Source organism: Chiloscyllium plagiosum, chromosome 23 (assembly GCF_004010195.1).
Source record: "Chiloscyllium plagiosum isolate BGI_BamShark_2017 chromosome 23, ASM401019v2, whole genome shotgun sequence".
Lineage (NCBI taxonomy): Eukaryota > Metazoa > Chordata > Chondrichthyes > Orectolobiformes > Hemiscylliidae > Chiloscyllium > Chiloscyllium plagiosum.
The window spans coordinates 15300186-15326804 of NC_057732.1; the positions used below are offsets into that span (position 1 = coordinate 15300186).

Sequence of the window (26619 nt, forward strand, 5' to 3'; positions counted from 1 at the left end):
TCAGTGGAGCACATTTGCTACTCCATAAAATCTAGGCTGACCTTTAAGGTGATGATGAGACAGTACTGCTCTGTGATATGTGATGGGTCTAGGGAGTTGGGGTGTAGGCAAGGAGCCTGTTGCCTTTCACGTGAGATATTCAACCCAAGTATCCATCCTCTCAGCCCTCTAAAATGCATGTAAAGATTCCATAGCAATTGCCTAAGAAATGCAGGGGAGTTCACCCTATGGCCTGACAAATATTTGTCCTCGAGCTAACATGACTTTGAAACAAATTATTTGGTTATTATCTAATTGCTTCATCCAGAAAGCTTGCAGTTGTTATGTTTCCTGCTATAACAATGACTATACTTCAAAAATGCTTTCAAGATCTGCCAGAACATTTTGGTTTGGCCTGGAGCCATGGAAGGTATTATATGAATGCTAGTCTTTCACATACAGTTAAGGAATTAATTAAATTTGACTCATTGCTCATTATTAAATCTAAAATGGCCTGTCACAACTAGTTCATTGTAGAATCACAGGCAACTTGTTGGAATAATAGATGTGCATTATCTTTGTCAGCCATATATCTCTTGCATAAAAAATGAGAACTACACTTCAGAATTTTTATGCCAGCTTTAAGACTTGGGGCTGCTTTGGGCGCCACCTCCTTTATAGTTATAAAATCCCAGGTATAATATGGTTTTGATGGAGTTAAAAGTTTAATATTTGTTGTCACCTTACTTGAGAAAATGAATCAGACCTTTTCCTATATTGTTTGATCGACATGCAAATTCTAAGTTTGCTTAAAGGCAGTACAACATTACTAAACCATTTTTTTCACTGATTTGTTCCCCTGAAATACTACGCAATGTCATTATTAACCACAGACAATAGAATAACATTTGCATCATGCCACCAGAGTTTTATCAGTCAAGTGTTTATCACAAAATTCAAACTTGTATGCAGTGAAAAATTAGTTCACCCATCTGGGGCAACACAGTGGCTAGCACTAATGTCTCACAGCGCCAGGGATGGGTTCGATTCCACCCTTGAGTAACAGTGAGGTGTATGCACTTTTTCCCGTGTCTGCATGGGTTTCCTCGGGGTGCTCCAGTTTCCTCCGATAGTCCGAGATGTGCAGATTAGATGGATTGGCCATGCTAAAATGCCCATAGTATGCAGGGATATGAAGGGCAGGTGGGTTGGCAATGTTGGATGTGGGGTTATTGGGATAGGGGGATCTGTCTGGGTGGGATGCTCTTTGAAGAGTTGGTGCATTCTTGATGGGCTGAATGATCTGTGGTGATATGGAAGTTTGCTTAGCATTTTTAATCTTGTAATGCTTTCTATGGTTGGAAAATGCAATCTACGTTCTACCAAAGGTGGGCTTCAGAGAAATTATGCCCGATATGTTTTTAAAAATGAATCACATTTTGAAATAACTGACTTCATAGATGAAGTAATTGTTTGCAATTCTTGATTTTAATTTCTCAAAAGCTGGCTGGTTTATAACGTATGATAGAAATATTGCAAAATCCCACAATACCTTAATAAAAAGCAGTTCTGTAACATTTCTACCAGGGCGTTTCTTCCTGACAAATGGTACACAGAGAAAATCATTATGATGAGAACGGAAAGTTGATTTAATTTTAGCTTTGAAGAGCAATAGACTTTTAAAATGCAGCTACATTGGTATAATCAATGTTCCATCTGAACTATGCGACTGCACTGTAAGCAGAAAGTGTCTGTTCTACCAAAGCACAAACCAGCCATGTATATTAAAAGGTGTTGGTGTCTATCCAAATGAAAACAATGGAACTGCACTCTTAAGGCTGCACCCAACAACAAAAATAATTAGACAGAGAATGGGTTATTACAAGTCTTGCCAATGCATTTGCATGCCGTAAAATAAGCATAAGTATATGGGATGCTGTCTCCATCTTCACAATCAAGGTTCACTGTCATATTTTGAATATTTGTAGGCTGGCAGCAGCTGCACTCATTTATCATGGTGTTTGTAACAGTGTCAAATCTGGAAAATAAGAAGCCAGCAGTAAAAATAAAAGTCAGTCCAAATGCTTCAACTCAATAGGGACTACATGTGCGTATGTTAATTAACATAGGAATCAAAGAATTGAATGCATTATGTGATATATCAGCAATGCATATTGACAATGTGATTCGTAGTGAATGAAACCACATCTTGCAATTTGCGACAGTAATAACAGCGAAACTGTTAGCATTCACTCGCTTTTCTCCTTCACAACCATCAGCAGCTTCTGTGTGCACATGCACACAGAGAGATGTTGCCCTCAATGATTTGAGGCTTAAACAGAGGTTACACTGTTGAGATTTCCCCTGAATGTAATCGATTAGAATTCATGAACTGTCGAGAGTTTTCACTTTTAAGCCCTTTGCTGTGCTGTAAAAATATTTGAAACACCTACATCTTGTTGAATAATGTGTAACTGGGTTTGCAAAAGTGTGCAATGTTCATAATTGCTACCAAAGAGCTTCACTGACTCTGGAAAGATATTTTAATGTTTATTGAACATACATTATGATTAGAAACTATGCATGTTTTGAAACAATAAAATGTAATGTATTTATATATCATATAGGACTCAACATCAAATTTTGAACCTCATTCCATCCTTCCATGTTTATTACCCACTTCACACCCGGTGCAGGTATGACCTGATTGCTTTTAGCATAATTACCCATTCTCTCAATCTCCTAGGCCTGTTATCACATTGTATGGAGTGCATTCATTACAGCTCACCCATTTTCTCCTACTCTTTGCTCTTATTACCCCTTATTCAGCTTTCCTGCTGTCCTATTCCACTATCAATAATCTCCTTGTTTACTACCCCTTTCATATATCTCTTTCCCAGGGCTCCATCTCCATCTATCCGCTCACTTCTCTCCTTCCACTCTCCTAGGAGAAAGTGAGGTCTGCAGATGCTGGAGATCAAAGTTGAAACTTTATTGCTGGATTCAGTCATTCAGTCATTCCTGAAGAAGGGCCTGTGCCCGAAACGTCGAATCTCCTGTTCCCTGGATGCTGCCTGACCTGCTGTGCTGTTCCAGCAATAAAGTTTCAACCTTCCACTCTCCTCCCAACTTAAGCTTCAGCATAAATGCCACTTTTTTTATAGCTGCTAACAGATCTGATGAAGAGTCACTGGACTCGAAATGTTAACTCTGCTTTCTTCCCATAGATGCTGCCAGCCCTGCTGAATTTCTCCAGCAATTTCTGTTTTTGTTTCAGATCTCCAGCATCTGTAATTCTCTGTTTTATTTATATATTTTAATCTTCTTCCTTAATCCCATCTGTATGTCCCAATCTAATAAAAAATGGTAAAAGTGAAAGGTTTCAATTATTTTTTGCTCTTGCTTTGTTTGGTGAGAGAATATTTTAATGTGATTGTCTGTCTGTCCTGTAGGATGACATTGCTGTTGCTGGCTATCTAGTGAGCCCCTCAACTTGGCTTCTGAAAGGAGAGGTCTGCACTGCAGAAAATATTAGGTCTTTATGGGCAGCTTTCCTAGTGGTCTTCAGTAAGACAGGCATGTTATCATTGATGGCAGAATCCAGCATATATCTGTGTGACATTTTGACAACCACTTTCATTAAATATAGCACTTTTTGGTGTTGGATTCTAGTTTGTGTACAGTATAGGTCAATTTTGAGGTGCACTGTTGTCTCCAATCCCACATCATTTCAAGCTTTATTTTGAACACAGAGAAGATTCCAGAAACCCAGAAACAGGTAAATATCATTCCTATATTTGAATGTACCTCAAGATCCAGTTAGTCTCTTGGGATAACTGGGAAAACTAAATGCAATTGTCATCAGAAATGAAATTAAAGTGAACATTTTATGACAATAATTTAGTAAATTAATAACCTGCAATGCGTTGGAGGGCTTTACTTTGCCTGACTGAACTTGTAGACCAAAATTGAAGAGGGCGCAGAACCACATTATATAATGTTAACTTTCTTCCTCAGGACATTTTAATGTTATTTTCATATAGATTAGCATTAACAGATGACAGATAATAGAAGATATAGAGAATACTAGAATAATTGTGCCTAGAAGCAACAAAATAGTGGATAAGATTTCTGTTGCAGTGGGTGAGGAGTTGGATCTGAGGTAGCGACTGAGGCAAGCATTGATAAGGTGGTGTAAATAAGTCATCTTATGATAATAAGGACATGGAATATGAAGCTCAGGCAATGGCATTAAAACAGTGTTGTGAACAAAGGGCACACTACACAGGATTACATCGCTACATTAGTTGTATTCAAATGTTGAGATGTTATTTCTGAACTCAAAATGTGTTGCTGGGAAAGTGCAGCAGGTCAGGCAGCATCCAAGGAACAGGAGAATTGACGTTTCGGGCATAAGCCCTTCTTCAGGAATCTGTTATTTCTGAAGGTTTATATAGAGTGCCAGTCATATACAAACTGGAGGACTGATGCAGTTCTAGTTGTTAAAGCAGAAGAAGGCATGTAGGCTGAAGATGAGGGAAACACCAGTTATTTAAGAGAAAACATTTAGAGGATAACTTGATAATTGGGCTCTTCAGCATCAGAAAAAGAGTTCTGAGCAGGGCTGTGGAATACTTCATTGGATTGAGGGAGTTGGATCAAGAAGATGCATTGACATAACTGACTAAGATTGTAAATATTAATGGCTGTAATGGCCATAACTAGAACAGACCTCAGGATGGAACAGTTGCTGAAATGTGTGTTATAAGCTGGGATATAGGAGAGATGCAACAACTAGAAGCCAAATTCAAAAAATGGTGAATGGTCCTTTTCGTTTACATCAATCTTTGCTTTGTGAATCCTGGTAAATCCTTAATCTTGATTATTATTGTATTTGTCTGCATTATTTATTAGACCCATAATATTCTATGGATCTTAATTATATGAAAAATATTACATGAAAGCACTTACTCAAAACGTCCAGGACAGTTTCCTTCACATTTTGTCATCGTAACTTCTGCTGAACAGCTTGAATTTTCAGGTGTGATATTTTTGGAAATAAATGACACTTTACAATAGTCTATGAAAAAAGAATGGTAACAGCAAAATTAAAACTAAAACTCAGAGGAATATAAATGAAATTTCTACTATTGTTGAACCTTGAAAAAAACCATTTAGAATTTTCTAAGAGAGTTAGTAAGAAGTTAGATGATTCAGGCGTCATACTGTTAGGTCATTGAGTAGACATATCTCTACTTATTATATGATAATACAGAATTTGAGTTTGCTGAAAAAAGATTTTCCTGATTCTTTTTGTCTTGTGCTCATCAAGATAATTTACGAGAAAAGTAGAAATGACATTTATCCTGAATGTGAGGACATGGCTGATTTGTTAGTAATTCACTTTTGATTGGTCATTGACATGGAGAATGTACCAGTTAGAGATGACTGATAATAAACTGCCAAGTTTTGTTTACATTTTAAGTCAGGCAGGATTCTGATTGGTCAAGTCATTGCTCTAAGAAATAAACCAGAGAATGGCTATTGACTGTTGTGTGCAGTTGCAATACATTCAGTCTCTATATATATTCTGTCTGTATGGAAAGAACAGGCCACTTAGTATTGATGTATGTAGCTTCTATGCAGGTGCACCACACAGCAAGCTGACTGGCAATCCGAAATGAGTTATCAGCATAATCCTTTATAGACTTAGGGCTGTTTAGCAAATGTTGTTCCATTGCAAATTCACGTCTAATGTTGGACACTATTCCAAGTTCTGAAGGCATGGCCAGGTAGGGTATGGTCAGTACCTTTGCTTATCACAAACTTTCAAAGGGATACAGCATTGTTACAATCCATCAATCTTTAGAACCTCCATCCCTAGCCATCACATGAGTACTGAAATTCATATACCACGTCACCCACTTGTGTGGTAGGCAGAATGTCTTCTTGAGTTGATGGCAGCAGCCTATTACTGGTGAATTCCATTCATGTTGCTACCTCAGAATAGCAAAGTTAAACAGTTGAATTTACCTGTTGCTCAAACTTTTCAAGATACCTTACCCTTCCAAGGTAACCTGGGCATTTTCCAGGACCAAATGCTTTAGGCCTTTTGATGAATCTGTATGATTTACTATGAAAAATCATCTGATCAGGGTAACCATTAACTTGCAGAATGGCTACTATAACATGGTTACTGATGGCACTCCATTACCCTCCAGTAAGGGATTAGCTGTTAGCAGAGTTTGGCTTTCACACTGGAGATATCCCCTCTCAGTGCCCAGAAATTGCTGGGATTGAGGAGCTGAAGGTGGGAATGGAACCCACTCTGAGTGTTGGTGGTTAACCAGACACTGGCAGCTCTCCATTGCCATCAATGCCTTTGGCAGCAGTGGTATCTACTGGAAATGCATCAACGAGGCCCAACATCAAAGAGGGATCCAGAGCAAAGAAGAGTGAAGGTGGGATGGAAATGGTAGGGTGGGGTCACTGATGGGGGAGGTGGGGGGGAAGGGGGGGGGCTATGTATTTTGGGGTGGGAGATGTCCATGGGGATGAAAGGTAGGAATTGGACATAAAGGGAAGGGAGTGGCTGCGCCCATCTCCCATTCCTGACGCCAGATCCCTCGAATAGGCAACAAGAGCCTCTGAATGAGGACAGCACCCCCATCCCCACACCCCGCCCCCAACCTCCCGCTGGGATCCTCAGGTTTGTATTTTGGGTTACCTGTGTAACAACACTGCTACCCATCATTGGATGAATCCCAGAGGTGAAAGGATATCATCCTTAAGTGGTCATTAAATTTTGCCCTGTGTGTCTGTACCATTCTGGTCAATCACTAAGTGAAACCAAAAGTCTGAGCCCAATTTCCCTCTTATAAAGTCATTATTGGAACATTGATTTAAACACAAAGTGGCAAAGAATGTTCAATAAGCAACCAAGAAAAGAAAAAAAGTCTGAAACAAGTAAAAACAGAAATTGGTGGAGAAAACTGACAGGTCTGGCAGCATTTGTGGGCGGCATGGTGGCACAGTGGTTAGCACTGCTGCCTCGCAGCGCCAGAGACCTGGGTTCAATTCCCACCTCAGGCGACTGACTGTGTGGAGTTTGCACGTTCTCCCCGTGTCTGCGTGAGTTTCCTCTGGGTGCTCCGGTTTCCTCCCATAGTCCAAAGATGTGCAAGTCAGGTGAATTGGCCATGCTAAATTGCCCGTAGTGTTAGGTAAAGGGGTAAATGTAGGGGTATGGGTGGGTATCGCTTCGGCGGGTCGGTGTGGACTTGTTGGGCCGAAGGGCCTGTTTCCACACTGTAAGTAATCTAATCTAATCTGTGGCGAGAGAAACACAGAGTTAATGTTTTGAGACCAGTGACCCTTCAGAACTGCTCAAAGGATTCAAAACATTCTCTCTGTTTCTTCTCCAGAGCTGTTGCCAGACCTGTAAGTTTTCTCCAACAATTTCTGTTTTTATTTGTTTCATATTTCTGCAGTTCTTTGCTTTACTGGAAAGAAGTCGGTGATTACCAGGGGTTTCTTTGCGACACCAATGTGAGCAGTAATCTTCCTCCCAGATACTTGCTTTCTAAACAAACAAAATTAATGTCATATAGTTACTGCTGTGAAGATTATCTGAATATGAAAAAGACAGAGCAATCATGCAAAACCCTGGAAATGTTTGTAATATTTGCAGTTATCTGATTTTCTGCTGAAATAGGAGTCTGTTTTGCTTCAAGTTCCTGGAAAATGTGTTAATACTTCCCCCCACTTTTACACGATTATGAACTGAGCAGAAAAATTAATTCCATTCTTTATTCTAATAATAATAACAAAAAGTACACAGGCAATTCCATATATTTATTATACATCTTTTACCTGTTTCCCATTTAATGAATAATAAATCATGCAAAACTAATTTTGTACCAATCAAATCACAGGCCAAAATCTAAATGCCAAGAGATAATGACTGATAGTTTTTGTTTACTGATATATATTTGAAATAGAATATTATCCTTTCTGCTACTGAAACAACTGTGTGCTTCATCAACTTCAATTCCTTCCATTGTTTCCCTCTCTGGCTGCCTTTATATTCTTTAAACCCTAAACAGTGAAAGGTTGCCAACATATCCTGTTGTAAGCACCATCACCCATCTCCTCGCTGATCTACAATAATTCTTTCACCCCTCAGCTGACTTTGTACATTTGTGATCTTTATCATTTTTAACTCCATTCATCACCTTGCTTCCCTTGACTCTGCAACTATCAGCCACCTGGTCCTTCTCTCAGCTCTCTGCCTTTCCATCTATGTTTCCAACGTCTGAAAAATGTTCTTGACCCATCCCTTCAAACAGTTCTGGTCAACAATCCTAATTTTTCTCTTTCTGGCGCAGTGTTGATTTTCCTTTCACTTGCGTTGGGTGAGATTTACATCCAATATATTAGGAATGAAGGTTTATGAATTTCAAAATATTTTTAACAACATGAAAAATGATATAAATGACCCATATATGAGGATATCTTCCTTTGCTTCACATTCTTTTAAAATAGCATGTGCACTTATCCAAAAATGATCATTACAATAAATCCATTTTAAATATCTTAGTTGAACCAGTGTTCTGTGTTTAGCACTGTCCCACAAGATTGAGACACCTGTAGATAGAAGCAAAAAGCTATACCAACCTCACAAGAGCACGGTCTCTCTGTAATTACAACTTGAAAGTTAGAGCATGTGAAGACAATGCATGAATTTGTTGGATGAGACCATGTTTCTCCTTCCTAGGAAGGAAACACACAAATAATAATGTGACCAACAAGACATCTACAAATGTATTAACCATCTTAGTTTTTGTTAGGGATCACAGGAATGCAGTTAATTTCTGAAACAGCAGTCGCTTTCTTTGCAAGTTGCTCCTTTCACCTCCTGACTGTCCAATTATTTTGAAAAAGGAGAACCAGAAAAATCTTCCCAGAATGAATTATTTTGGGTAGCTGACTCAATGGTACAATCCTTAAAGTGTGGAAATAGGCTCTTCGGCCCAACAAGTCCACACTGACAAGTCCTCTGAAGAGTAATCCACCCAAACCCTTAGCCCTATTACTTTACATTTATCCCTAACTAATGCACCTGACCTACACATCCCTGAACACTATGGGAAATTTAGCATGGCCAATTCACCTAATCTGCACATCTTTTTTTTTTAATTGTGGGAGGAAACTGGAGCACCCAGAGGAACCCCACACCTCACCTATTGGAAGTGAGTGTTAATCAGGTTCTATGTGGCATTTGCGCCCGACACAGCTGAACATGGTCATGGACCAGGAGAGTTTCCTCCATCCCAATGTCCTTATCCTCCTCAGCTCTCATTCCCCCAGTTCCTCAGCACCTAACCCATCAGCTCATTGCCTGCTTTGACTTTGCAAAGCACAGCAAATCAACATAATGCAGCACACTTTGATCTCAGAGTGACGGTGGTCAGAGGTAGCAGCAATCAAAATTTGGCTGAATTTTACATTCAGGAGTCATTCTGAAGCTTTTGATAAATAAAGGCTAATTATCATGCTATGAAAGCAGAGCTGGCTAAAGTAAACTGCAAACTGGGTTAAAGGATGGATCAATAGAGATGCATTGCAGGGACTATTTCAGAACATACAAAGTAGGTACATTGCAAAGAGTAAGAAAAATTTCAGGGGTGGGAATCATCATCTGTGGTTGATGACAGAGGCTTTATCCATGTAAAGAAAAAGTAGAAATTTGTACAAAAAAGCAGGTGGCAGGTCAGAAAATTGGATAGAATATAGAATATAGTAAAACAGAATGGAATGGCTAAAAATTAATAAAGAGAAAAAAATGGTACAACAGAATGCTGAACAAATTTGAAAGCAGACAGTAAAGGTTTCTCTAAATTATTTAAAGTTAACAGAGTGAGCATTGGTCCGACAGAAATGAGACTACATATGTAATGGAAAATAAGGAGATGACAGATGGTTTAAACAGGTATGCTGTTATCAGTCTGCATTATTGAGGATATAAGTCACTTCCCAGAAGCAGCATTAAATCTAGCAATGGAAGGAATGAACTCAGGAAAATCAGAATCATCAAAGAGGTAGCACTGAGTAAATTGTTGGAGCTATGAGTAAATAAGTGTATAGGTCCTGATGGAAATGAAGTGGTTGCTGAGAAAATTGGTGCATTGGTTTTAATTTTCCAAAATGTCTGACATTCAGGTAAGGTGCCATTCAATCAGGTCGCAAATGTAAGTTTTTTAGATTAGATTACATTACAGTGTGGAAACAGGCCCTTCGGCCCAACAAGTCCACACCGACCCGCCGAAGCGAAACCCACCCATACCCCTACATTTACCCCTTACCTAACACTACGGGCAATTTAGCATGGCCAATTCACCTGACCCTGCACATCTTTTGGACTGTGGGAGGAAACCGGAGCACCCGGAGGAAACCCACGCAGACACGGGGAGAACGTGCAAACTCCACACAGTCAGTCGCCTGAGGCGGGAATTGAACCCGGGTCTCAGGCGCTGTGAGGCAGCAGTGCTAACCACTGTGCCACCGTGCCGCCCAAAGTTATTTAATCAAAAAGAGGCAGAGTCAGGAAGTAGAATACTAGGGTGAATTAATCTAACATCTGTTGTTGGGAAATGTTTGGAAGCTGTTACTAAAGAAGTTATTGCAGGAAATCATAGAAATATAGAAAGATTGAAAATAGAAGCTGGACTAGACTATTCAGCCCTTTGAGCCTGCTCTGCTATTCAATATGATCATGATTTCTTCCCCATAATCTTTGATCCCTTTAGCCCTAAATAATCAGGCTGAGTCAATTTCCTTTTGTTTTGAAAGTAAAATCACGTTCAACCAATTTATAACCATACTTTGATGAAGTTGAGAAAACCTAGTTTGGAGGATGCTTGGAAAAAGAGGAAATGAGGCAGTGTCTGATTTTAATCTAACCAACAGAACACAGGAGGCTCCCTATTAGTGAGATATATGTGGCGAGTTGATTATGGTTAGATTTTGTTCAGTTAAATTTAGAACAGTCTTTCCTTTATTTTTTAGACATCTAACTTGAGGCTTTATGTAAAAGGCCAGACATGAAAGTGTCATAACACAATGGAACATGGTCTAGGTGTAGATTGATCTTGATGTGCTGAATGGATTTCTGTTTAAGAGCTTGCATTGGAGTTTTAATTACCACTTGTCTATTTGTGCTTATAGGATCATGGAACTGGAGCTTTGGTCTTAATTGGAATTTAATTACAAAAAGTGGATGATCAACAGAATAAGTTTAAGATGCTGTTGTAGTTCCTGGTGTATTAAATAGACAGTTTTACCAAAATATTATAACGTGCAAACTGCTGAAGAACCACTTGATTGCAGCCCATTTGATAAATCATATCCTCATAGTGGTTTTTAACAGATGATGACAGATTATAAATTCAATGCAATAAAATAGATTTGAGATTTGTTTGTGATGTGATTGTCTAAAATTTATTAAGCCCCTGGCATCATCTGTCAAACTACATAGGCCTGATAAAAATGTATCAGTGAATAAACACTTACTTCTCTGAGATTTCCTGAATTGTCAATGCAACCTATAAAAATGAAGGTTAAACTTACTATCAGTACATTTTTTCCACAAATAACAGGTTAACTAAATTGCTGATGAAATCTGAGCTGCTTTAATTTCTATTCATATTTATCAAATAGGTTCATGGCTAAATAAACGAAGACAACTTACATGAGCTAACGCATGTGGTCTTGTTTTCAGAAAATATCATTCCTTTTGGACAAAAACAGCTTTCTGACAAAGGATATAATTTCTGGCCAGGGATCAGCATGCTGAAAATCAAGTTTATTTTTAACAATGAAGCCAACATATCAGAATCCTGTTCACATAGCTTCAATAACATTGCTTATGTTGTGAGCAACTGGTAATTTGTTTGTGATTTGTATTCAAGGATGGTCCAGTTCACCACTGAAAGTATTGTGGAGAAATGTAGTGAGCAGCTCAAGTTGCCCAAGTGTTTGTTATTGGGTATGCAAAAGCACGTAAATAATAATGTCCGTGTCCATATGGGAAAACATGGATTCCCCTCACTTGGGGCAAAATGCCTGCAAGTGTCAAAGGGAGCAGCTTTTTTGGCCAGAGCATCAATTATATAGTCTGTTAAATTTAATTCGCATTAAATATTTTAGGGAAGACACATTTGCACGCCAGATCCATCATTGATATATTTTACCATTGGCCAGAAACTTCACTGATGAGACATATAACTACTTTGGCAGCAAGAACAGATCAGAGGCAAAGGATATCATGCCCTGTGGACATAACTTCTTGGTCAAAAATCAGGAATTGGATGGAATATTCTGCCCTTGTATGGATGAGTGCAGCTCAAACAACATGGAGGTATTTTACACCTTTGAGGACGTGGCAGCCTGCATGTTTGCTAGCCGGTCCACTACCTTCAGTATTCACCCCCCCCACCCCACCCCCACCCCACCCCCTTGCTGGTGCACAGTAGCAACAGTGTGTGCCATCTACAAGATGCACAATGGAAATTCACCAACACTACCACTTGCAGGTTTCTTTCCAAGACACACACCATCCTGATTTGTAAGTATATTGCTGCTTCTTCACTGTTGCTGGGTCCTGGACTTCCCTTCCTCAAGTTCAGAAGTCACACAACACCAGATGATAGTCCAACAGGTTTATTTGGAAGCACAAGCTTTCAGAGCTGCTCCTTTGTCAGGTGAATGGGGCTCTAAAAGCTTACAACAGTGCGATGAAAACTCTGGTCATGCATCCAATGGTGAAAGTGAAGACTGCAGATGCTGGAGATTAGAGTCGAGAGTTTGGTGTTGGAAAAGCACAACAGGTCAGGCAGCATCCATGGAGCAGGAGAAACAATGTTTCAGGCATAAGCCCATCATCAGGAATGAAGCTGGGACCCTTGGGAGTGGAGAGGGATAAGGTGGAGTGACGGGAAATGAGGAAACTAGTGAAATCCACCTTGATGCCCTGGGGTTGGAGGGTCAGGACCTGCATGTCTTTGGTTTCTTCCTTGAGGCATCAGTTGGTTAGGGAGTGAAGATGGAGGAGGTCCAGGACCTGCATGTCCTTGGGGCCCACCTCAAGGACATGCAGGTCCTGAGCCTCCTCCATTGCCACTCCCTAATCACCTGATGCCTGGAGGAATAAACCAAGGACTTGCAGGTCCTGGGCCTCCTCCATCACCACTCCCTAATCACTCAATTCCTGGAGGAAGAAACCCAGGATATGCAGGCCCTAGGCCTCCTCCATCGTCACTCCCTAATCACTCAATGCCTGGAGGACGAACGCCTCATCTTCCGCTTTGCGACCCTCCAACCCCAATACATCAATGTGGATTTCACCAGGTTCCTCATTTCCCCTCCATCCACCTTATCCCAGATCCAACCTGCTATCTCTCATGACCTGTCCCACCTACCCATTTTCCTTCCCACCTATCTGCTCCACCCTCCCCTCCAACCTATCCCCTTTATCCTGACCTCCATCCACCTATTGCACTCTCAGATATCTTCCCCACAGCCACGTGCCCCCTCCCATTTATCTCTCCACCTCTGAGGTTCCCAGCCTCATTCCTGATGAAAGGCTTTTGCCTGAAACGTTAATTTTCCTGCTCCTCGGATGCTGCCTGACCTGCTGTGCTTTTCCAGCACCACAATTCTCGACACATGTATCCAATGCCTGAGTGTCATGACAATTAATCTTTGTTCATCACATCATGCCCTCAGTGTGTGACAGGTGGAAATACTTACTTATTCTTACACCGATCATTTTCCCAAGTTTCACACGCCTTATAAATGAAACCTTCAGGGCAGGTATAATCTTGAAAAGCAAGCAAACACATGAGGTGTAGGAATGCAAAATAACAAACGTTTTTCTAGAAAATAACAGCTGTGAACAAATGACCATGAAAAACCAGAGCATCGCTTCTAAAATTTCATTACAATCTGTGAATGAAAATAGACCAAAGAACATCCTGGATTGTCATATAAGTATTTTATAATTGATGATTTAACCATATAACAGGCATTCCTTTCTGAATGACACTGCTTTAGTACAAAAGCTTTGTAGGATTGAGCAAAAATCTCCATATTCTGAAATAGTGGACCAAACCCCTGAACTTTTCAAATAACTTTTAAAAGTAAAAGAACAAGGTAATCAGCTGGGCAATGCTCTGGGAAAATAGACAAGACACAAAGATAGCTGCTTGGAACCATTGTTCAGCCCCAAAACCCAATACACTCATTTTCTCTAAAAGAATAATCAACAAGGCCTAAACCCCATCCAACTCAGACTGAATGGCGCAACTCAATCAATACTCATGCACAGACATACCGGACAGGGCAAAGTGAGGACTGCAGATGCTGGAGATCAGAGTTAAAAAAAATGTGGCGCTGGAAAAGCACAGTCAGTCAGGTAGCATCCGAGGAGCAGGAGAGTCAAGTAACTCTACCCCTTACTCCCAATTCCTCTGCCTCCGCCACATCTGCTCCCAGGAGGATCAATTCCACTCCAGAACATCCCAGATGGCCTCCTAATTCAAGGACCGCAATTTCCCCTCCCATGTGGCCAACAATAGCCTCCAGCACATTTCCTCCACCATTGAACCCCACCCCTCCAACTGCAACAAGGACAGAACTGTCCTGGTCCTCACCTTCCACCCCACCAATCTCCAATACAATGCATCATGCTCTACCATTTCTGCCACCTACAGTCAGACCCCACACCAAAGCTATATTTCTCTCCCCATCCCTATCAGCATTCCCCAGAGACCATTCCCTCCACAACTCTCTTGTTAGGTCCATGCGAAACGTTTCAGAGAATATCTCTGGGACACACGCACTAAACAACCCCACCACCCTGTGGCCGACCACTTCAACTCCCCCTCCCACTCCGCCAAGGACATGCAAGTCCTTGGCCTCCTTCACCACCATATCCTAGCTACACAATGACTAGAGGAAGAACGCCTCATCTTCCGTCTTGGGACCCTCCAACCATGTGGAATCAATGTCAATTTCACCAGTTTCCTCATCTCTCTTCCCCCCACCTTATCCCAGATCCTACCCTCCAACTCAGCACCGTTTATCTCTCAGCCCCCTTGCAACACCCCTCACCAATTTCCTGATGAAGAGCTTATGTTCAAAATGTTAATTCTCCTGCTCCTCAGAGGCTGCCTGACCAGCCACACTTTTTGACAGAGATACTGGACATTCACACCTACTCTTAACTACCAGGAAGCCAAGTGACCACAAAAGGGAACACCAGAAACACAATACAACACAGATTTGAGAGGAGATAATGGGGCACACTGTCTGTATAACTGCTCGCCCTGATCTGGGGCATAGAGAGAGCCTTTTCCTGCTGAAACATTTTCCCCACATTCTCTAACCCCAACAAGCAACTTTGGAACCAAGGATCATGGAGGCCGAACCGAGACAGTGAATCAGGAAGACAAACCAAGAGCATTATTACAACTAAAGATATCCAAGAGGGTAGGAAGCCAACCAAGCTCTACCTGAACAAGAGCTTCCAGTGTCAGGGCCCTGTTCCAAGCCAAGAGAACCAGCAGCAAGAAGCTCAGCCACTGGACGCACACTTAAACTGTGTTTTCCCCAGGGGGAGCTGAGATTCCTGAGACCCCAAAGTTTCCAACCTAGCTGGCAGGGAGGAGAAGGTGGGTGGTGACAGGGCAAGGACCCCAACAGTAGGTAGCCTGATGGAAATGTCTGTGATTAAAACTGCTGTTTAGCTTTGAATAGTATTTGAGCCTCTGTTTAATTCGATAGTCTATTTAATTACTGTATAACTCTGTCAATTTCACTGTTTTATTGCATTTGCCTTTTTTTGTTTCTTGTATTATACTTACCTTTTGTAGTTAACTAAACACAGAGATTCTTTTGCCCTGAATTACCTGTCTACTGTCTTTTGCATTTCACATTCCCTAAATAAGTCCAGTGTCAGAACCAGGGATCTCGGAGTGATTCGAACTATCTAAAAATCAAACCAAACATCCTACAGCGTCTTAAATTGTTCTTAAATCGCTTATTGAAGCATCTCTATCATTCTTTATGATCCTTAAACCTACCTTTTTGACAAAACTTTTGATTATCTACTTCATCTCCTTTGATTTGAAGTCCAATTTTGTTTCATAATATTCCTGTGCTGCATTTTGGGATTTGATTGTTTAAGGGTTTTATTTTGCATGAATATGATGGCCTTATCCATGAAAACTGGGACACAATGAGGGACTTTTACAATGGTTTGGCTGTTCAATGGATCAGAACAGGCTTCAGCTCTGAGCTGGAGGAAGATGAGCCTGTGAATGGGAGCTGGAAAATGATTGTGGTTGTTGGAGGTCAATCACCTCAGACCCACATCATCACTGCAAGAAGTCTTCAGCGCAATTTCCTTGGCCCAACTACCATCTGCTGCTTCATCAAGACCATCTCCAACATGAGTTCAGAAATAGACACGGTCACTGATGGTGGGCACCACATTCAGCACTATTCACGGCTGCTCAGATATTGAAGCATTCCACGCCCATATGCAGCAAAACCTTGAGAACATCCAGGTCTGGACTGATAAGTGTCAAGTAACATTTATGCAACATTTGGGCCACACAAGGACAGCCTCCAATGAGAGAGAACCTAACTATCACTCCTTTTAATTCAGTAGCATTAACCATCACTGAATTCCCCACCATCAACATCCTGGGATTTACCATGGAGTAGAAACAGATTTGGATCAACCATATACATACTGCTGCTTCAAGAGCAGGTTAAAAGCTAGAAATTTTGCGATAAGTAACTCACCTCCTGATTCCTCTCTCTTCTCAACTATCTACAAAGTTCAAGCATACTTAAGAGCCTTAATAGACCCAAAGACATACTTGTTGGAGATAGCCTGAGGCCTGATTATTGTTAGTTTTAACTTAAAAGACCTGAAGCTCACTGCCTTGTACACATCAGGAAATGAGGTGTGTACACCTCATTTTGCATCTATTGAAACTACTTCCTAGAAAACTGTGGGAAGTGCATGTTCAAAGTCCAGTGGTTGTTATGCACTCCTGGTTTTTGTGTTGGGTATACAAGAGATAAATGTAGTCCTATCAGTCAGGTTCTAAGCGATATTGTCAGCAATTTGGTTTTAATCATAATAAAACAGATCTGAAATGCTCAAATCCCAAACAGAGCTATGATAGAGCAATTCTGGAATGTTCACAGATTATGACAGATTTGTGAAAAATTGACTGAAAATGATGTCTGCCTTTTCTTGGACCTGCATCTCTTGGCATTCTGGAGTTTTAAGAACATTAACAATCTCTGTTTTTGGCCCTTAATTTTTGCTCTCGCCCACAAGTGGAAATATATCTTTTTACATCTGATCGATCAAACACTTTATATTCTTTAGTCTTTTTTTTCACGGGAAGTAGCCACAGTCATTTCAACCTCTCCAGATAAGACTGGTCTCTTAGTTCTGGCGAAAAAAAAAGCATAATTATCCTTACTGCAATATCCGTCTGTAAAGTTTCTCCAGTCGACACATACACCCCTATCATTACAAGCAATAGCAGCAGCTTCCAGGCTGGAACAATCAAATTCTGTTTCGTTTGTATGGCAATGGTCAAAGAGACAAGTCTGGTAATAACGATCTACATCTTCACTGTAGTGTTTCCGACAATCTTCAAATGGTCTACGTGGTAAGCCATAAAAAGAAGAACATTAAAGTACAAAGACGTTTATTCTTTTATAGCGCAATAAACTATATTATCTCACAGATTAAATTTATGTTTCTGGTCAATATAAACTCTTTTAGACTCATTTATCTTCTAACCAAACACTTCTAGTCTGGAATTTTCAAACCAAATTGTTTACACTAAGGTAACCTATTTTCTTACTATTCTGAACTAACTTATTTCACAAAGAAAAAATATTTCTTACATTTAATCTCAGCTCAGTCTTCCACAAATTGTAACTGAAACCTTTCCAATCTATGATGTTGTTTTCTTAAGCAAAAATCTTGATTCTTCAAAGTAAGATCATGAATTTCAATGTTGCGATTGTAAAGCTCCCAGAATACAAATAAAAAAACGTCACTTCAATTTAACTTCAAGAGAGCCCAGTTCTCTGTTCTCTGAACTACATTGATTTTAAGTCATGGCTCCAGAAAGGCTGACAAGTCAATCATTAAACCTTCTTTTATACAGAGATCAAAACCCACATGCCTCTGTTTCAACATCCAAAGCCTAAAATAAATGATATTAACATATAATACATATATATGTGTGTGTGTATCATATACTTTTTTCACAACACAAACACCAGGAATAGCTGAAATATTGTTACATCTGGAGCAATGAATTCTCCAAATCATCAATTATGCCTTGAGTGAGACAGCAGACTATGAAATTCAAAATATCTGCGGACCAACCAATTTTTTCTTGCTATATATATTCTCTTCATAAATGCAAATTGCATTTTATCAGTTCACCTTTATCTTTACAATTTACAATTTACTTTCTTGTATTTATTTAGATAAAAGTAAAATATGAATGAAAACATTCACATACTTGCCCAAAAGTAGCATGCAAATTGTTTTTTCTGGGGTACATGTTGGAGCGGGAGTTGTATCAGTGCAGGGGTCTTTTGAGTTAGTTTTAGGAGTTAGTTGACAGTACGGCTTATTTGGGTCAGGAACTTTCCAGTCATTTGCAGCAATGTGGCAGCAGTGTTTTGGCATGACCTCCCTATCCCTTTTCATACAATCATCACCAGCATCCACGCAAGAACCTTTGAGAGAAAAAAAAATCCATACTCATTTACAAGTATCTGTAGTGTCTCTGGAAGAAATAGTATGATTATCTCATCTTTCAGGAATACATATAGTTGAAAATGAAGTACACATACCACACTGTCCTTGAGTATTGTTCAGGAAGTATTGTTGTGACAATCTAATTTGAAAGGAATCTCCAAAAGCAATTATGATTGCTTGTATTTCAGGAATAGAAATATATATACTGTGGTGTGTAGAATATATGTCAATTCCATTCAAACTGTAGGGAACAGTCACAATGGCTCCATCAAATGTTATCTGTAAAGGTGAATAATGGTTTAAAATCCTAAATAATTGGACAATTTCAGTGAAAAATCACATAATATTTTCTGATGATTGAAGCACATAGTACATCTGTTTTCCATTTCTCATTACTTCTTCTTCATCCATTGCCACTGTTTTAGCTCACTTACAATGATTTTTTGTCGCCCAATGTCTTTTTCACATCTTTATTCCCTTTTTAATTATCCATCTGCTTAACCCTCTGCCCAGCACTGATGGCCCATTATTCCAGCTCTGCTCTTTAGTACCTGCACATTGGGTGGCACAATGGTTAGCACTGCTGCCTCACAGTGCCAAGGAACTGTGTTTGATTCCACCCTTGGGTGACTGTCTGTGTGGAGTTTGCACATTCTCCCTGTGTCTGAGTGGGTTTCCTTTGGGTGCACTGGTTTCCTCCCACAGTCCAAAGATGTGCAGGTCAGGTAAATTGCCCTTAGTGTTAGATGCATTAGTCAGAGGGAAATGGGTCTGGGTCGGTTACTCTTCGGAGGGTTGGCGTGGACTGGTTGGGCCAAAGGGCCTGTTTCCACACGATAGGGAATCTAATCTAGCCTCAGCGCTGTCCTCTGTTGGTCGGAAAGCCCTCAGTCACCCGGATTCTAAAACTCTCTCTAGTTCTATTATCTCAATTTCCTGCACTAAAAGCCCCCTTCTTAAAACTCAGCAATCTTTGCCAAACTTCTCATTTCTCCCCCTTTCTCAAAAGCGCTAAAGGAATGCTATGTCATAGCAAATGTCTCACAATAAGAAAGAGTGATTGTAGATCAGAGTCAGTGAGAAGAGGAAGGAATCGCAGAACTCATGAAAGATAAGATCGTTAGAAAGGGAAGCATATTGAGGTAAGGAGCTAAGGTAAAGAATTAGAGTTATTAAAACATGTTTTGTATTTTAAGTTTGTTTTTAAAGTCTTAAGTTTTATTTACACCAGATTAATATAGTAGTCCAATAAATAGAGATGTGGCAGGTCACTGCTGTTCCATTAGAGGCACATCCTGCTCCACATGGGAACCTCAGGCAGTTCTTCTGTCCTGGACGACATTGTGTGCAGTAACTATTACCAGCTCGACCACTGGGCTTGAGCTGTGGCTGGAGTCACTGCTATGCATCCACAAACTAAGAGCTATGTAGAGAGCAGATTTCAAGATAGTGTGAAGGCAGAAAGGGAATATATAACTGCTGAAATATCAAGTCAGATCAGGCATGTAGTGGAGGGGCTCCATGAGTACAAACCATTTCAAACCATTATTAATTTGTAAATACTAATTTGTCAGGGGAGTGTAACTGGAGTCAGGTCCATGGTCGTCTGGACAGTGCAGCTATATGGACATTGCCAGAATTACAGGCACGACTTAGCAAGAAGTGTCTCAGAAACAATAACCTCTGGACTACTGTTGGTATTTTGCATGAATGAGAACAAGAACAAGAGGATTGAGCAGATTACTGCATGGCTGTAGAGATGGTACAGGAGGGAGGAGTTTAGATTTCTGTGTCATCGAAATTGGTCTTGAGGCAGGTGAGACCTCAATAGTAACAACTCTAATGCCTTCATGTTCGTGAGTGCTGTTATATTCTATGTAAAAAATGCATGAGGCAAGGTAGGTTCAGTTTGTGAATTACAGAGGAAAATAATGACATAATGTGGCATAAAAGCTTGGTTCTGAATATCTTGAGATAGAAGATGCTCAAGAAAGACAGAAATTTAAAGAAAGGAAGAGTAGAGTTTGCAATTACTTGCAATACTAATGGAGAATATAATGATGCGGCAGAGAGAAAATGGGAGGCAATCACATGGAGGCAGTTGTACCTACCCTGGCTGAAAGGTTGGAGTGAACGCACCTCCACTTGTTTAGGTCAGTTTTATGAGCAATTGGCTCAGGGAGAGAACCACTGGGGAGAAAGTCAAGCCCTGAATGGTCAGCAGCTATCCAATCACAGCAGCACGCTTGAGGTAGTGGCCAATATAGGGACAGTTGGCAGGTCCCAATGTTGAGGAGCCATGGAGTTGGATTTGAAGGTCAACAGGGTATGGGGGAGACCGTGGTTTACCTGGGTCTATCTGTTGGGCTGTAGCAAGCAGTATTGAGCATTACGTTTGTGAATGGAAGATCATGCGAGGGCATGTGCATGCTCCCTTTTGAGCACAGGGAGTCCAGATAGGATAGGTCTCCTCAGATCATAAAAAAAGCCATCGGGTTTCACCTCTTATATGCTGTGCAACCCCTTGTCATGGTTAAAATACCAACAGAGATAGGAGAAGGTCCTTAGGATGCCAATGGTCACTTCAAGCGCTCAATGAATAATATGATTGGTGGAGCAGCCAATAGCCTGGTAAAATACCAGAATATCAGGAGATGTAAGTGGGTAATGACCTTTGTCTTCAACATGACACTCAATTTTGCACCAAGCCTTATGACCTGCCAACCTAATCTCAGGTGATCAGTGGTAGTACATAAAAATCCATCTGGTATTCTGAGAAGGCTGATGGCAGAACTATTTAGTCATAGAGTCATAGAGATGTACTTATGGAAAAAGACCCTTTGGTCCAAATCGTCCATGCTGACCAGATATCCCAACCTAATCTAGTCCACTTGCCAGCACTCAGCCCAAACCCTTCCTATTCATACACCCATCCAGATGCCTTTTAAATACTGCAATTGTACCAGCCTCCACCACTTCCTCTGGCAGCTCATTCCATACACGTACCACCCTCTGCGTGAAAAGGTTGCCCCTTAGGTGTCTTTTATATCTTTCCCCTCTCACCCTAAACCTATGCCCTCTAGTTCTGGACTCCTCAACCCCAGGGAAAAGACTTTGTCTATTTACCCCGTCCATGCCCCTGATGGTTTTAAAAACCTCTATAGTGTCACCCCTCAGCCTCTGACGCTCCAGCGACAACAGCCCTAGCCTATTCAACCTCTCCCTCTAGCTCAAATCCTCCAACCCTGGCAACATCCTTGTAAATCTTTTTTGAACCCTTTCAAGTTTCACAACGTCTTTCCGATAGAAAGCAGACCAGAATTGCACGCAATATTCCAACAACGGCCTAACTAATGTCCTGTACAGCCGCAACATGACCTCCTAACTCTGAAACTCAATACTCTGATCAATAAAGGAAAGTATGCCAAATGCCTTCTTCACTATCCTATCTACCTGCAACTCCACTTTCAAAGAGCTATGAACCTGCACTTCAAGGTACCTTTGTTCAGCAACACTTCCTAGGATCTTACCATTAAGTGTATAAGTCCTGCTAAGATTTGCTTTCCCAAAATGCAGCACCTTTGTTGTGGTTCTGTTCGCCGAGCCGGGAATTTGTGTTGCAGACGTTTTGTCCCCTGTCTAGGTGACATCCTCAGTGCTTGGGAGCCTCCTGTGAAGCACTTCTGTGATCTTTCCTCCGGCCAAACCCTCTTAACCAAACCCTCAACTTCTCTAGTCATTCAGCATTCCCTACATCTACCAGCTTTTCCTTTCACCCTAACAGGAATATACATCTCTGGACTCTAATTATCTCATTTCTTAAGGCTTCTCAATTTCCAGCTGTCACTTTTCCTGCGAATGTCTGCCCCTAATCAGCTTTTGAAAGTCCTTTTCTAATACCGTCAAAATTAGCCTTTCTCCAATTTAGAACTTCAACTTTTAGATGTGTTCTGTCCTTTTCTATCACTATTTTAAAACTAATAGAATTATGGTCGCTGGCCCCAAAGTGCTCCCCCATTGACACCTCAGTCACCTGCCCTGCCTATTTCAAGGTGGCTAAGTGGTTAGCACTGCTGCCTCACAGCATCAGGGACGCAGGTTCGATTCCCGCCTCGGGCGACTATGTGGAGTTCGCACATTCTCCCCATGTCTGGGTGCGTTTCCTCCGGGTACTCCGGTTTACTCCCACAATCCAAAAGATGTGCAGGTCAGGTGAATTGGCCATGCAAAATTACCCATAGTGTTAGGTGCATTAGTCATGGGTAAACATGGGGTGGGTAATGGGTCTGGGTGGGTTGCTCTTCAGATGGTCAGTGTGGACTTGTTGGGCTGAAGGGCCTGTTTCCATACTGTGGGGAATCTAATCTAATCTAATTTCCCAATAGTAGGTCATATTTTGCACCTTCTCTAGTGGGTTCATCCATATACTGAATCAGAACATTTTCTTGGACACACAGAACAAATAACCTAGTTACTACGGGTGCCAACTAGGGGTAATACTATCCAGCAGCAAAAGTGTAGGATATTAGAGAAAGGCACAAACACTTTAAAGCATTAGAATTGGGGCTTATTTATCATAATATGGACTGAGACAGTAATGGTGTAAAAGAAGGAGATCTGTTTCTGAAATGATTCTATGAAATGAATGGACCAATTGTCAGGATGAGAACATTTTGGCAATAGTGATCATAATATCATAAAGTTTAGGTTATGTGGAGCATTATAGAATTAATATATTTAATCTGAGGGAAGCAAATTTCATTGAGGTGAGAACACATCTTTTTTCAGAACAATGGAACACCCTTAACGAAGGAATGATTCAGGAATTTCAATGCACAGTTGAATGACAGGTCAACTCAGGACAACCATAGGCAGAGCCCCTTGATGATGAAGGAGATAGAGTGTAAGCTGAAGCAGAAAAAAGAGCAAGTGTGATACATGCCAAGTTAATGTAAATGAGAACTAGGCTACACTTAGTCAGATCACAGTGGAAGTAAGAAAGGAAAAAATGGCAAAGTATAAGAAGACGCTAGCAGCTTAAACAAAAAAAGATCCAGAAGTCCTCTATGGGCATGTATAATTGGAAAGAGAGTAGGAGAAGCACTGGGGCTAAAACTCAAGTCTGCAGCTGGAGGCACGAGAATTAGCCAAAGAACTAAATTAATACTTTGCATTAGTCATTAACAAGCAAGCAGCTCCTGCTCCTGTCATATATCTTTCTAATTGCAAAAGAGATGCACAAACAGTGATTAGGAAAAATATGTGCAGAAATTTCTGAAGGTGACAATGTGGTTGAGAACATGTCTAAAGGGGCATTTAGGATCTTGCGTTTCATAAATGGAGAATGCAGAACCAATAAAGTTATGATTAATCTCCACAAAGCTATGTATTGACCTCAATTTGATAATTATGTTCAATTTTTTGTATCATACTTTAAGAAGGATGTGAAGTGTTAGGGAGAATGCAGAAATGTTTTAACAGAATGATTCCAGGGATGAGGTACTTTAGTTTGTGAGTAGATGGGCTGCTGTCCATAGTGAAAAGAAGATTGAAAGAAGACAGAAATTACTTTCATCAGCACTATCTTGTTTTTTGACTCAATGTCTCTCATCCAAGGATCCTATATGCCCACATAAACATGTTCTTAATCTGCACTGCAAACTTCTATAATTTGTGCACAAAATGCCCCTTGGTTCCTGTACCTGCATCTCCTTTGTCTGTGATGATCAATGGCCAATGATCTGACTTTGTTTCTCTCCATATATGCCAACTGACCTATTGAGAATTTCCAGCATTTGCTGTTTTTGTTCGAGATTTACAGCAACTTTAGTATTTTGGTTTTGCAGTTATGTTAAGACACGTTTTATAGAGTGTTTAAAATCCAGGTGATCATTTCGACAAAGACCATTTCCACTGGTGGTAGGGTAACAAACCAGGGGACACCACATTAAGAAGATTAAAGCAAAAGAATCCTATCGCAAGACCAAAGACAATGGGGAGGAGTGCCCATACAGACCTTGCACTGGGACATGCTGAAGATACCCCTGGTTTAAATTTTGACAAATGGTCCAGAGTCCTGTTTTGAATTGTATTGTTTTGTACTTGTAATATTAAAAAAATCTATTTGTTCAATAAAAATATATTTTTAGAAAAAGCAAAAGGATCAATATGACAGAAGTAATAATTACAGGAAAAAGTAGTGAAGGTTTGAATTTCAATGTCGAACAATGTGATGGAGCAAGATGCAAATGTGGCGTTCAAAAGAGTGGTGGATAATTGTCTGTAGAAAGAAAAAAATAACGTTGCTTTGGGAAAAGAACAAGGAAAGGGAACTAACTCCATTACCCTTTCAGAGTCGTTATAGACATAAAATACCAACTGTTCTCTGATTGATTCACACTGCAACAACTCTCTGATTTTACAACTTTCTATGTTTATGTCCTGTTATATCCCACGATATTTTTTATTAAAGGGCACAATTTTAACCATTTCAAAAGGTCACTTCTCACACTTTTAATGATGTTAGAGGGATAAACAATCCAAATTTACTGTTTATTGTGTTGTACATACCAGATGCTGACGTCCAGTTGTAATAGTGACAACACTTTCATTGTAAGACACAACTATCCCTCTCGCGCAAGACATAGGAAGGCCCTCGAAACAGTAATAATTATCGACGAGAACTGAGAAATTGTATTTGGGAACTTGTTCTTCAACAAGTGTGTATGTGCAATTTTCAAAGAAATCATACTGTGTACCACCGAAAGTGAGATAGTGGGGGTCTCCCCATACTTGACATTGGCCTGAAAGAAGATAGGGCAAAGGAGACTCATTAATCATTTATAAAGAGTTTTGAATAAAAATAATCAATTCCAAATATAAATGATACTTACAATAGCAATACCATTTCTCACATCCATTTTCATCGAGAAATTTTGCTGATTTTGGACATGTGGGCTTTGGATCTGGTAAACATTGCGTTGTCAGCGGTATTGTGTGTGAGGTAATAAATGTTGGGATGTTTGTCAGTGTGGTTCTTGTCCATTCTTTGGTCATTGTGGATGTGGGTCTTGTTGGAACTGTTGTATGTGTGGATGTGGGTGCTATGGAAATTGTGGTAGCTGTAGTTCTGTGTGTTGTGGGAACTATGGTAGTTGTGGATGTGGGTGTTGTTGGAGTTGGGGTAGTTGTGGATGTGTGTGTTGTAGGAACTGTGGTAGTTGAGGACGTGGGTGTTGTGGAAACTGTGGTAGTTGTGGATGTGGGTGTTGTTGGAACTATGGTAGTTGTGGATGTGTGTTTTGTTGAAACTGCGGTAGTTGTGGATACGGGTGTTGTGGGAACTGTGGTAGGTGTGAATGTGGGTGTTGTTGAAACTGTGGTAGTTGTGGATGTGGGTGTTGTTGGAACCGTGGTAGTTGTGGATGTGGGTGTTGTTGGAACTGTGGTAGTTGTGGATGTGGGTGTTGTTGGAACTGTGGTAGTTGTGGATGTGGGTGTTGTTGGAACTGTGGTAGTTGTGGATGTGGGTGTTGTTGGAACTGTGGTAGTTGTGGATGTGGGTGTTGTTGGAACTGTGGTAGTTGTGGATGTGGGTGTTGTTGGAACTGTGGTAGTTGTGGATGTGGGTGTTGTTGGAACTGTGGTAGTTGTGGATGTGGGTGTTGTTGGAACTGTGGTAGTTGTGGATGTGGGTGTTGTTGGAACTGTGGTAGTTGTGGATGTGGGTGTTGTTGGAACTGTGGTAGTTGTGGATGTGGGTGTTGTTGGAA

The 26619-nt window shown here is 40.6% G+C and overlaps 1 protein-coding gene across 1 annotated transcript; it reads right to left on the minus strand.

Moving 5' to 3' along the window:
* Window positions 1-1448: 1448 nt before the first annotated feature.
* On the minus strand, window positions 1449-26302 carry LOC122561643 (intestinal mucin-like protein). The gene is made up of 12 exons (XM_043713595.1): window positions 25741-26302; window positions 25418-25650; window positions 18943-19126; window positions 18606-18825; window positions 17544-17728; window positions 13789-13858; window positions 11729-11829; window positions 11551-11582; window positions 8656-8751; window positions 7504-7561; window positions 4951-5059; window positions 1449-2017 (listed from the first exon to the last, which is right to left on the minus strand). The coding sequence occupies exons 1-12, from the start codon at window positions 25901-25903 to the stop codon at window positions 1840-1842; spliced, it is 1629 nt and encodes a 542-aa protein (XP_043569530.1). The 5' UTR covers window positions 25904-26302; the 3' UTR covers window positions 1449-1839.
* Window positions 26303-26619: the final 317 nt, after the last annotated feature.

Coding starts and splice junctions, on each gene's coding strand:
- LOC122561643 (XM_043713595.1), bottom strand. CDS start 25,903: ATGACCAAAGAATGGACAAGAACCACACTGACAAACATCCCAACATTT. Junction 7,562..8,655: donor AGAGACCGTGCTCTTGTGAG/GTTGGTATAGCT, acceptor TTGTTTGTTTAG/AAAGCAAGTATCTGGGAGGA. Junction 2,018..4,950: donor AACTGTCCTGGACGTTTTGA/GTAAGTGCTTTC, acceptor CTTATTTTCCAG/ATTTGACACTGTTACAAACA.